The following is a 13,753-nucleotide window of genomic DNA, read 5'->3' as shown; positions in this document are numbered from 1 at the left end:
AGTTTCATTGATTTGCTCTATTGTCTTTTTTGTTTCTATTTCATTGATTTCTGCTTTGATCTTTATGATTTCTCTTCTCCTGCAGGGCTTAGGGTTTCTTTCTTGTTCTTTCTCCAGCTCCTTTAGGTATAGGGTTAGGTTGTGTACCTGAGTCCTTTCTTGTTTCTTGAGAAAGGCTTATACCGCTATATATTTTCCTCTTAGGACTTCCTTTGTTGTGTCCCACAGATTTTGAACCGTTGTATTTTCATTTTCTTTTGTTTCCATGATTTTTTTCATCTTCTTAAATTTCCCGGTTGACCCATTCATTCTTTAGAAGGATGCTGTTTAGTCTCCATGTATTTGGGTTCTTTCCAAACTTCCTTTTGTGGTTGAGTTCTAGCTTTAGAGCATTGTGGTCTGAAAATATGCAGGGAATGATCCCAATCTTTTGATACCAGTTGAGTCCTGATTTAGGACAGAGGATGTGATCTATTCTGGAGAATGTTCCATGTGCATTAGAGAAGAATGTGTATTCTGTTGCTTTTGGATGAAATGTTCTGAATATATCTGTGATTTCCATCTGGTCCAGTGTGTCGTTTAAGGCCTTTATTTCCTTGCTGATCTTTTGCTTGGATGAACTGTCCATTTCAGTGAGGGGAGTGTTAAATTGCCCTACTATGATTGTATTATTGTTGATGTGTTTCTTTGATTTTGTTATTAATTGGTTTATATTGTTGGCTGCTCCCACGTTGGGTGCATAGATATTTAAAATTGTTAAATCTTCTTGTTGGACAGACCCTTTGAGTATGATATAGTGTCCTTCCTCATCTCTTATTATAGTCTTTGGCTTAAAATCTAATTGATCTGATATAAGGATTGCCACTCCTGCTTTCTTCTGATGTCCATTACCATGGTAAATTCTTTTCCACCCCCTCACTTTAAATCTGGAGGTGCCTTCGGGGTTAAAAAGAGTTTCTTGGAGGCAACATATAGATGGGTTTTGTTTTTTTTTATCCATGCTGATACCCTGGGTCTTTTGACAGGGGCATTTAGCCCATTCACATTCAGGGTAACTATTGAGAGATATGAATTTAGTGCCATTGTATTGCCTGTAAGGTGACTGTTACTGTAAATGGACTCTGTACCTTTGTGATCTACCACTAGTAGGCTCTCTCTTGGCTTAGAGGACCCCTTTCAATATTTCCTGTAGAGCTGGTTTGGTGTTTGCAAATTCTTTCAGTTTTTGTTTGTCCTGGAAGCTTTTAATCTCTCCTTCTATTTTCAATGATAGCCTAGCTGGATATAGTATTCTTGGCTGCATGTTTTTCTCATTTAGTGCTCTGAAAATATCATGCCAGCTCTTTCTGGCCTGCCTGGTCTCTGTGGATAAGTCAGCTGCCAATCTAATATTTTTACCATTGTATGTTACAGACTTCTTTTCCCGGGCTGCTTTCAGGATTTTCTCTTTGTCACTGAGACTTGTAAATTTTACACTTAGGTGACGGGGTGTGGGCCTATTCTTATTGATTTTGAGGGGTGTTCTCTGAACCTCCTGAATTTTGATGCTCGTTCCGTTTGCCATATTGGGGAAATTCCCCCCAATAATTCTCTCCAGTATATCTTCTGCTCCCCTCTCTCTTTCTTCTTCTTCTGGAATCCCAATTATTCTAATGTTGTTACATCTTATGGTGTCACTTATCTCTTGAATTCTCCCCTCATGGTCCAGTAGCTGTTTGTCCCTCTTTTGCTCAGCTTCTTTATTCTCTGTCATTTGGTCTTCTATATCACTAATTCTTTCTTCTGCCTCATTTATCCTAGCAGTGAGAGCCTCCATTTTTGATTGCACCTTATTAATAGCTTTTTTGAATTCAACTTGGTTAGATTTTAGTTCTTTTATTTCTCCAGAAAGGGCTTTTATATCTCTCGAGAGAGTTTCTCTAATATCTTCCATGCCTTTTTCGAGCCCGGCTAGAACCTTGAGAATTGTCATTCTGAACTCTTGATCTGACATATTACGATTGTCTGTATTGATTAGGTCCCTAGCCTTCGGTACTGCCTCTTGTTCTTTTTTTTTGTGTTGAATTTTTCCGTCTTGTCATTTTGTCCTGATAAGAGTATATGAAGCAGCAAGAAAAATACTAAAAGGGTGGCAACAACCCCAGGAAAATATGCTTTAACCAAATTCGAAGAGATCCCATATCTGAGGGGGGAGAAAGGGGATAAAAGGAGGTTCAAAAACGAAGAAAGAAAAAAGAAAAAAAAAGAAAACAAATAAGAAAAATATAAAAAATAAAAAAATATATATTATATAAACTGGTTAAAAAACGTTAAAAAAGAAAAAGGTAAAAGTTAAAAAAAAATTTTTACCAGAAGTCGAGAATAAAAACCAAAAAATTAAAAAGAAAAAATTATATTAACTGCAAGACTAAAAAAAATGACAGGGAAAAAGCCATGAGTTTCGTGCTTTGCTTTCTCCTCCTCTGGAATTCTTCTGCTCTCCTTGGTATTGAAACCGCACTCCTTGGTACTTGAACTTGGTATTTGCTGGATTTCTTGTTGATCTTCAGGGAGAGGGGCCTGTTGTTGTGATTCTCAAGTGTCTTTGCCCCAGGCGGAATTTCACCCCCCTTATCAGGGGCCAGGTTGAGTAATTCGCTTGGGTTTGCTTTCAGGAGCTTTTGTTCCCTGAGCCTTTTCCGGTAGAGTTCTGGAGGACGGGAATACAAATGGCGGCCTCCTGGTCTCTGGCCAGGAGGAGACGAGAGCCTGGGGCCCCACTCCTCAGTGCGCCCTGAGAGAACAGCGCCAGTTACTCCCGTCTGCCTGACCTCCAGCCGCACTCCTAGCTCACCGAGCCTGCGACCGGTTCAAGGTAACCCGGGGCTGTGAGCTTACTGTTGGCTCTGTCTCTGTAGCCGGCTTTCCCGTTGTTCCAATACTCGCAAGCTCTGCGACACTCAGACACCCCCGATCCTTCTGTGATCCTGCGGGACCTGAGGCCACGCTGACCCCGCGTGGGCTTCGTTCCAGTTTAGCCTATGGAGCGATGTCCCTTAGTGGAACAGACTTTTAAAAGTCCTGATTTTGTGTGCCCTTGCTCCACTGCTTGCCGGGAGCCGGCCCCTCCCCGGTGTCTATCTTCCCGTCGCTTTGGATTCATGTCTCCGCTGTTCCTACCTTTCAGAAAGTGGTTGTTTTTCTGTTTCCAGAATTGCTGTTCTTCTTCTCTTGGATCTGCCGATGGATTTTCAGGTGTTTGCAATCTTTAGATAAGCTATCTAGCTGATCTCAGGCTAGCTGAAGTAGTTTCATCCGGCAACTTCTCCGCCATCTTGACTCCTCCAGTTGTTCTTCACTTGTAGGTGTATCACTTGTAACTTTTATTACTAATAACTTTAGGTTCAGAGTTGGTTTTAGATTTGATATAAATCATAAAACCTGCAATTTAAATGCACAAAATTTTATTTGAAATTATTGGGGTTTCATGAACTCTCAGAAGCTTCTTCAAATATTCCAGACCAAGACTTCTTACTATATATAAATTATACTCTCTAAAAGGTCTTTCAGAGCCCAAGAATAAAGAATATGTATAGAGTGGAAATGTAAAGAGAGTAAAGGAATGCCTTGGAAGTGGGTGTGAACCTGGTTTATATAAACCTGTAGTGATCTACATGAAAAAGTGCTTCACATAACTCAGCATCAGGGAAATACAAATCAAAACCATAATGAGATACCACCTCACACCAGTTAGAATGGCTAAAATTAACAAGTCAGGAAATGACAGATGCTGGCGAGGATGCGGGAAAGGGGAACCCTCCTACGCTGTTGGTGGGAATGCAAGCTGGTGCAACCACTCTGGAAAACAGCATGGAGATTCCTCAAAAGGTTGAAAATAAAATTACCCTACGACCCAGCAATTGCAGTACTGCGTATTTACGCTAAGGATACAAACATAGTGATCCGAAGGGGCACGTGCACCCGAATGTTTATAGCAGCAATGTCCACAATAACCAAACTATGGAAAGAGCCTAGATGTCCATCAACAGATGAATGAATAAAGAAGCTGTGGTATATATATATAGAATGGAATACTAGGCAGCCACCAAAAGAAATGAAATTTTGCCATTTGTGAAGATGTAGATGGAACTAGAGGGTATTATGCTTAGTGAAATAAACCAATCAGAAAAAGACAACTATCGTATGATCTCCCTGATATGAGAAAGTGGAGATGCAATGTGGGAGGTTTGAGGGTAAGAAAAGAATAAATGAAACAAGATGGGATTGGGAGGGAGACAAACCATAAGAGACTCTTAATCTCACAAAACAAACTGAGGGTTGCCGGGGGGAGAAGGGTAAGGTGGTGGGGTTATGGACATTGGGGAGGGTATGTGCTATGGGGAGTGCTGTGAAGTGTGTAAACCTGGAGATTCACAGACCTGTACCCCTGGGGCTAATAATATGTTTATTAAAAAATTTAAAAATTATAAAACAAACAAACAAAACCCTGTAGTGATCTACTTGAAACATCTATTGCATCAGATAAACAAGAAATAGGGGCACCTGGATGGCTCAGTAGTTTAAGCCTCTGCTTTTGGCTCAGGCCATGAACTCTGGGTCCTGGGATCGAGCCCCGCATTGGGCTCTCTGGTCAACAGGGAGCCTGGGAGCCTGTTTCCCCTCTCTCTCTGCCTGACTCTCTGCCTACTTGTGCTCTCCCTCCCTCTGTGTCAAATAAATACATAAAATCTTAAAAAAAAAAAAAAAGAGAGAGAGAGAAAAGCAAGAAATGAATTTCATTTATTACACATTTGTGTTGGATAAAGATAAAAATTGCTGGAGTTAGTATTTGTAAAACAATTCCAGGAAGGGTTATGAGTGTTTTTTAGAAGAAACTTTATAATTAATGATGATTTTGATTGAATTTGGGTGAGGCAATCACTATTCTTCCAGGAAGCAAGAAGAAGGCCAAGTTAATTAATTCTCAAACTTCTACATAGGAACTGATTTCTTTAGTCAGTTGGAAATCTTAAAATATAGATGAAAGCTTCTCCACACTCATCTCACTAATATATAATTTTCCATATTCAGATTAATTAAGAATAAGGTGTGATCTAAGAATCAGTCTTAAGAGCAGAGCAAAACAAAGCTCCCCAGTTGCTTCTGAGGTATAGGGAAGTTTGTCAAACACTGACCTAATTGACCTCCAGGGCCTTCTTACTTTTCCAGAACGTCACACATAATATATACATATATTTCTAATCTCCCTTCTCGGTTTTAATAACAATGTGGCTAAGTCAAACTTATGGCAGATAACATAGGAATTTGCAGTCTTGTATTTGCAGAATATAAAGAGTAAGATATTTCTTGAAGTTATAACTGAAGACCCAAATTAAGGTTCTCTTTTAGTTCAGTTAAGTAAAAATGAGATACATGAGACTTAGAAAAAAAAAAAAAAAACACTGATTGAGTATACTCAGATAGTAGACTAAGTCTAACATGTAATGTGAAGCACTTTTGTAATTAACTACAGTTTTCTCAAAGCTTCTATTAATGGATTGATCAGTTATTAAAATTCTTCAATGATGCTTGTTTGGAATCTGCTGGATCTCAAGTAAGGTACATGGTTGGAAATCAACTTTTCTGAGGATCATTTTCTTAACTTAGCAAACATTTCTTTTTTTAAGTTCAATCTTTCACAGATTTATTATTTGAGTACCTTTTTCTTCTCAGATGCTACATATTTCATTTAATTTATATACATCATTTAATTTAATCCTTATAGCAATAATCCTATGAGGTAAATGTTCTAAACTACAGTTCGCTGATGAGAAAACTGAGACTCTGTAGAATTTGAACAACTTGCCTAAGATTAGTTAGCCAGTGAGTTGCAGGACATGGATTAAAACTCGGTTTATATGAATTAAAATGTCACACTTTTTGTTTTGCATTTTTGTTTTTATTATAATTTTTTAAAAAATATTATTTGAATTCAACTTAATTAACATATTGTATTATTAGTTTCAGAAGTAGAATTTAGTGATGCATCAGTTGCATATAACATCCAATGCTCATTACTTCAAGTGCCCTTTTTTTTTTAATTAAATTTATTTATTTTCAGCATAACAGTATTCATTATTTTTTCACCACACCCAGTGCTCCATGCAATCCGTTCCCTCAATAATACCCACCACCTGGTACCCTAACCTCCCACCCCCCTGCCACTTCAAACCCCTCAGATTTTTTTTCAGAATCCATAGTCTCTCATGATTCACCTCCCCTTCCAATTTCCCCCAACTCCCTTCTCCTCTCTAACTCCCCATGTCACACTTTTAACTAATAAAACATTTTGACTTCACATACACAAAAATAGCAACAGAAGCTAAATCAGTTTCACTTCTGACTCTACTGTACTTTGAATTTTATGTAAATTTCTAAATAAAAATGTGACTTCAAATATGGCCATAAGTTCCTTTAGAGAAAATTTTTTTTTGCCAGTTCAGAAATTATAAAAAGTAATGGACCACAGAATTATAAAATTTCCTTTATTTCACTTGGATATAATTTTTCTGATATCTAAAAATTATTAATATTTTATCCATGTGCACCTTTGTCTCTTTAATGTTTGATATAAGGATGGATAGTTACTTGAGAAAGCAAACAACAAACAATATTAATTTTTTTTGCTCTATTTGCATAAATATCTTCAGTTTAATTAACAACATAGTTAAGGAAAAAACCACTCTTGTTAGGGAAGTTAATCTTGTATTTCAACCATAATACCTCAATGTAAACAGAATAATTTCCATAACTAAGACATTAGCATTTAACAGGAAAAGGAAAAAGTCATGTTGGGGTTCGGCTGCCAACAAGAGTGGATATACCAGAATCAGAGATTAGAGATTCAGAGTAGATGATGTAGGAAGTAGAGGCTGAACAGAGCATTCCTGGAGGAGTTTGATTCATCATGTCACATGACTTTCTTTGAGACAAATGCTCATTCTCCCTTATGAAACAGCAAATCCATGTTTCCTAATATCCATGTTTTGAGAACCAAATTAACTGCATCTTGTGGCGGGAAAGGAAATGACTATGTTTTCACCCACGTTGCCATTCATAATTTAAAAATAATTTTTAGCTGCTTGTTGGCTAATATTTATTATGCTTTTAAGATGTTCTAGTAATTGTAAATATTTCTTTTCACACTCAGTCTCATGTTACCTTCATAGGAGTCCTATAATGTAGGTATTATTAGTATCTTCCATCTGACAGAAGATTTCAAGGCATTGGAAATGCAGATAGTTATTTTAGGTTCTGTTGGATTGAAAGAGGTAAAATTTGGATCCAGTACACGTGATTCCATAGCTTGGAGCAAATGACATAGAATGACTGATGTCATCACTTGTCCCAGACATCCCTTGCCCATCCACATTTCCCATATGATGAGGATACTAAATATATTAGAAGAAATAAGGCTGTTTTGTCAGATTTGTAGTCAAGCACACCTCTCAATGCTTTTTCTTCTACTGAGAACCTCAGGAACCAAATGTTAACAAGGCATTGCATTCTACAGGCTTCATGACCATCCACTCATTTTCTCAGATAGGTCTCAGCTATGAAGAAAGAGCTGAATAGGAATTACTCAGAAGTGAGTGAGTTCATTCTGCTGGGATTCAGAACAGCTCCAGACATACAGATTCTCTTATTCTTACTCTTCTTGCTCATCTACATGGTCATTGTGGTGGGAAATATTAGCATGATAATTGTCATTAAAATAGACTCCAAACTTCATACACCTATGTATTTCTTTCTCAGAAATTTGTCCTATTTAGATCTCTGTTACTCCACAGTCATTGCTCCCAAAACTCTGGCTACTTTCTTGTCAAAGGACAAGAAAATTTCCTACAATGGCTGTGCAACACAGTTCTTTTTCTTCGCTCTCTGTGTTGGGACCGAAGGCTTTCTTCTGGCCATTATGGCATATGATCGCTTCTCAGCCATTTGCTCGCCCTTCCTCTATCCTGTACGTATGTCTCAACAGGCTTGTGCTCGTTTGGTGATTGGCTCCTATATATGTGGAGGCGTTAATTCCATGATACAAACAGGTTTCACCTTCAGTTTGCGTTTCTGTGGAGCAAACCAACTGGACCACTTTTTCTGTGATGTCCCAGCCCTGATCAAGATCTCTTGTGATGACACTTTTGTGAACGAGATTGTGCTGTTCATTCTCTCTGCCCTCATCATCATCACCACCACAACTGTCATTCTGGTTTCCTATGCTTATATTCTATCAACTGTCTTGAAGATCCCCTCCACCCATGGCAGGAGTAAGACTTTCTCCACTTGCAGCTCTCACATCACTGTGGTGAGTTTATTCTATGGTACTGTGTTCTTTATGTATGCCCAGCCTGGGGCCATGTCCTCACCAGAAAAAAGCAAGATTATAGCTGTGTTCTATACTCTTATCATCCCTATGTTAAATCCACTGATTTATAGTCTAAGGAACAGAGAGGTGAAAAATGCTGTGAAAAGAGTATTGTTAAAAAAATTATCTTTTCATTGACACCCAGCCATCTATGAAACTACAGATAGATTAAAAGCAATATTTTCAAGAATTTTTTATAGAATAGTTTCACCAAAAGCCATCCAAAAGCTTTGAAGATCAAGGTTTGTTTTATTTTTTATAACATCAATAGATTCTTTAGGAAAGACTAAAAACCAATATAGATTTTCATAATCCTACATAATTATTTCATGGTGTGATGTCTAGTTATTATATAGGCTTGTTCTCCATGTTTTATTTACTTAGGTGTATGAAGAATTGCAACTTACAAATATAGTATACTACATTAATACATTCAACTTATTGATATAATATCTACAAATATATGTGAATATGTGTATTTACTTATCCATCTATGTATCAGGAGAAGAAAAAAGCTGAGAGACACATACTATGCTCTTTGTTTTCTCCAAATCATAATCAAGTTTGCCACTGTCCAATCTTTGCAAATGAGAATTCAAGGTGCTATGGTAATGTAAATTGCTGGTTTTGTCTAAATTATACAAAGGAGTGGTACAAAGTATTACACTAATAATATCCTTCATAATATCCTTCCATCATCCAAAAATTAGTGATTCCATCAAGAAGCAAAAAGTAAAAAATGAATGAATGAATAAATAAATAAATAAATAAATGTGGTTCCTATAAAACTATTTTGTCGTGGGATCTTATAATAAATGTTTGATAATCTTTCCAGTATCACTCATGTTTATTGGTTTCAATACTGTCTACTTATGTTCTGGGATCATTTTCACAACCCGTATATTGATTGAAAATCCTTATTTTTCTTTAGATTTGAAAAAATATTGGTATGGAGGAACATAAAATCACATCTTAATATAATTTAATTCTTTTGATGTCTGTGGTTTTCCATACTTTGTATTATTAATCCTTAGAACTTCATCTTTTTATGTTCTTTTTAAAAAAGATTTTATTTATTTATTTGAGAGACAGAACATGAGAGAGAGAGAGCACAAGTGGAAGGAAGGACAGAAAGAGAGGGAGAAGTAGACTCCCCACCGAGCAGGGAAGGGAGACTGATATGGGGTTCCATCCCAGGACCCTGGGACTGTGACCTGAACCGAAAGCAGACACTTAACTGACAGAGCCACCCAGGTGTCTCCAGTTTATATTCCTTAATTAAATTTGCCATAGTTTTGACTTCATACTATGAGAATTTTGAGTTTCTGATTGTTAAGATATATTCCAAAATTACAACTCATAAATTTAATACATTTAATTAATATGTTCATTAATTAATAGGTTCATTAATATGATATCTGCATATATACATTTCTGAATTCACATGTGGAATTATTGGTTACTTTATTTTCTGTTTTTTTAATGACATATTTAAAAGTTTTACATAATTTTGCAAGTAATTTATTTTTGTTTTCATCATTATATAAATAATTTTTCTGTTTACTTTTAATGTTAAGGATTCTTTAGATGATGTTTCTTATTCTGATGTACTTGACTTATTTAGATGATAACTTTTTATTGTTGTTTAAATGTAGAAAACAATATCTCATAGATGAAAGAGTATTTGAAGAGTAAAAAGTTTACTTTTTACTCTATTTTAGGATTTTAAAAACAGTGAAATCAGAAAAATAACAAAACTTCTGGGCACCTTGATGGCTTGGTCGGTTAAGTATCTGCCCTCAGCTCAGGTCATAATCTCAGGGTTCTGGGATCAAGCCCTGTGTCAGGCTCCCTGCTTAGTGGAGGGTCTGCTTCTCCCTCTTCCTCTGCCTCTTCCCTGTTCATGCTCTCTCTCTCAAATAAATAAATAAAATCTCTTTCTTTTTAAAGAAAAACAACTAAACTTCATTAATCTGTCAAATTACATTTATACAAACTGAATGAACAAACATTTTAAAGGGGAAGATGTTAGATATATTTTCTTTAAAATTAAGAATAGAAAAATTAAGAAATAGACAAATGTCTATTATACCCAAAAAGATGCAGTTCAGCATCTTATTATATCTAGTAAGAGCAATGTGATCATAAATAGAAATTTCAAGTATAAGGGATTAAGTATATGAACTTATATGTTATAATCTATAACTTAAGTTACTTATAACTTAAATAAATGAACAGTTCATTTACATGACTTTTATTCATTTACATGATTATTTAAAAAGAATGTATGTATGTTTCAAATATGTTCATTTACATGATTATTTATAAAGAAAATATGAAGGAAGTATTTATATAAATGTCTGGATTAATATAAAAAATCAATTTCATGGGGTGCCTGGGTGGCTCAAATGGTTAAGCCTTTGGCTCAGGTTATGATTTTCAGATCCTGGGATTGAGCCCTGCATTGGGCTTTGGCTCATTGGCAAGTCTGCTTCTCCCTCTTCCTGTGAACAACTAACATATTTAATAAAAGGCTACACCATTTATATCTGTACCCGAGATTATCAAGGACTTAATATAATTCAGCAAAAGATGTATAAGACCTCAATGTGGAAAATTATAAAATTCCTTGGATTATGCAGTAGAAACATGAACAGACATTTCTGCAAAGAGGACATCCAGATGGCCAACAGACACATGAAAAAGTGCTCCATATCACTCGGCATCAGGGAAATACAAATCAAAACCACAATGAGATATCACCTCACACCAGTCAGAATGGCTAAAATCAACAAGTCAGGAAATGACAGATGCTGGCAAGGATGCGGAGAATGGGGAACCCTCCTACACTGTTGGTGGGAATGCAAGCTGGTGCAGCCACTCTGGAAAACAGCATGGAGGTTCCTCAAAATGTTGAAAATAGAACTGCCCTATGACCCAGCAATTGCACTACTGGGTATTTACCCTAAAGATACAAACGTAGTGATCCAAAGGGGCACGTGCACCCGAATGTTTATAGCAGCAATGTCCACAATAGCCAAACTATGGAAAGAACCTAGATGTCCATCAACAGATGAATGGATCAAGAAGATGTGGTATATATACACAATGGAATACTATGCAGCCATCAAAAGAAATGAAATCTTGCCATTTGCGACAACATGGATGGAAGTAGAGCGTATCATGCTTAGCAAAATAAGTCAAGCAGAGAAAGACAACTATCATATGATCTCCTTGATATGAGGAAGTGGTGATGCAACATGGGGGCTTAAGTGGGTAGAAGAAGAATCAATGAAACAAGATGGGATTGGGAGAGAGACAAACCATAAGTGACTCTTAATCTCACAAAACAAACTGAGGGTTGCTGGGGGGAGGGGGTTTGGGAGAAGGGGGTGGTATTATGGACATTGGGGAGGGTATGTGCTTTGGTGAGTGCTGTGAAGTGTGTAAACCTGGTGATTCACAGACCTGTACCCCTGGGGATAAAAATATATGTTTATAAAAAATTAAAAATTAATAAAAAAAATTACAAAGAAGAAGAGAAGAGTGATGTCAGCAAGATGATGGAATAAGCCATCCACGTCTCATATTCCTGAAAAATAATTTGTCATCCATCCGACAAAACTGCCTTTGTGGGAGGTATGGGATCCATACCGTAGACTGTGCAGTTCAAGACTGTAGAGAGCTGTTTTGAGATCACTGGCCCACCATCAAGCAGCTTAACTTGTCAACATGGTGCAAGTTACAGTCCTGGAAACAGCTCTAAACCCCTGAAGACTCAAATACAGCCCCTTTGATTTGATCCTGTGGCCAGTACCATATGGCAAGGCACTTAAAAGCAATCATGTCCATCCCTGGGTTGGATAACAAGCATACAAACTTCCATCTTGTCTGTGGACGCTGAAGTAGGTGGCAAACAAGCTCTAGCCCCTCTCAGCCAGAGTCTGGGAGCTCCTGGAGATAAGCCCATCAAACTGAGTCAGACTGTAGATTCTGAGCAGTCCTGTAACGGGGTTCCAGCCTGTCCCAGCAGCAGTTCTTAAGGTGTCCTGCTGACACAGGGATTAAGCAGGAAACTCTTCTGTCTGCACACCCAAAGATCCAAAAGAGCCATATATTTGACTCCAGGCCCCTACAGCCACAGCGGCCAGCAGTCCCGCAGGTCTGGGGATGCAGCAGGAGATATTACTTGTATATCTGGTGGTAAATTGTGACTGAGGATCTGACTATGGACCTTGAAGCAGATCCTCATCTTAGTACCACCCTCCTGAACAAAGTACTGGAGGCAGTCCCATCTACCCAGAGGCCAGACAAAAAATGCCCACCGGAGCCCCTGGTAATAAGCATGCCAAATACAGACCCCACTACAGACCCAGTGATAGTCTCAAATTGGCTCCAATCCAGCACTACTGCAATTCCGGAAATAATTCCATCAGCTCAGGGAACCAAAAGAAGGACTTCACCTGCCAAAACCAGTCCATAAATCCTGGAGGAGAAGTTTGCTCCTTCAGACAAGTGGATACCAATTCAAAGCCACATAGATCATGAAGAATCAGACAAACATGATGACATCAACAAATGGAAGATCTTGTAACTGACCCCAAAGAAAAGGGGATCTACAATTTGCCTGAAAATTCAAAATAATTATGTTAAAGAAACTCAGTGAAACGCAAGAGAATACAGACAACTAAATAGAATCACAAAAACAATGCATGAACATATTGTTGTGTAGAAAACAGGTTTTCTTCATAATTTTAATATAAACATATCAGCCAATCTAATAAACTTTTTTGGAAGTTTCAATGCAAAGAAAAAAAAATTCAAGGGAAAAAGAAATTTCCAGGGAATAAATGTAGGTTGATCAATTGTGTCTTGGGAGTGTGAATTGTTTCTCAACCACAGGAAAAAAAAATGAAATTGAGAAAAAAAAATTAATACAAGGGTTTCAATTGTGTAAGAACAGATAAATATAAGTAAAGGGGAAAAAAATTCCAGAGAGTAAATGTAGCCTAGGTCTATTTATTCTGCCTTGGAATTATGAGTTGTTTCTAATCCATAGAAAAAAAATAATAGAGAAAAAAATTTCAAGATTACAAAATACTTCAATCATGTAAAAAAAGATAAGTACATGTAAGAGTAGTTTTGCCCATCAAAGGGCACTTTATAAAAAGTAAAGTCATAAAATGCAATGTTAAAGAATATGTTCACAGCCCTCACAACAAATAAGATTATATACTGAGCTCTACACATCTGTAAGATGGTGCAATTAACCAATATTTTTTTTGTACATTCATTCATTTATTCTTTACCTCTTTTTTTTTAATTTTTAATTTTTTATAAACATATATT

The 13,753-nt window shown here is 36.9% G+C and overlaps 1 protein-coding gene across 1 annotated transcript; it reads left to right on the top strand.

The window, feature by feature from the left end:
* Positions 1-7,594: 7,594 nt before the first annotated feature.
* LOC101677788 (olfactory receptor 12-like) lies at positions 7,595-8,542 on the top strand. Its single transcript, XM_004782161.1, has one exon. The coding sequence runs from the start codon at positions 7,595-7,597 to the stop codon at positions 8,540-8,542; it is 948 nt and encodes a 315-aa protein (XP_004782218.1).
* Positions 8,543-13,753: the final 5,211 nt, after the last annotated feature.

This window comes from Mustela putorius, unplaced genomic scaffold (assembly GCF_011764305.1).
Source record: "Mustela putorius furo isolate JIRA1106 unplaced genomic scaffold, ASM1176430v1.1 tig00537227_pilon_pilon_pilon, whole genome shotgun sequence".
NCBI lineage: Eukaryota > Metazoa > Chordata > Mammalia > Carnivora > Mustelidae > Mustela > Mustela putorius.
Note: the sequence above shows the minus strand (reverse complement) of the source record. Positions and strands in the feature narration are given on the sequence as shown.

Excerpts from the sequence above, each read along its gene's own strand:
- LOC101677788 (XM_004782161.1), top strand. The coding sequence starts at position 7,595 with ATGAAGAAAGAGCTGAATAGGAATTACTCAGAAGTGAGTGAGTTCATT.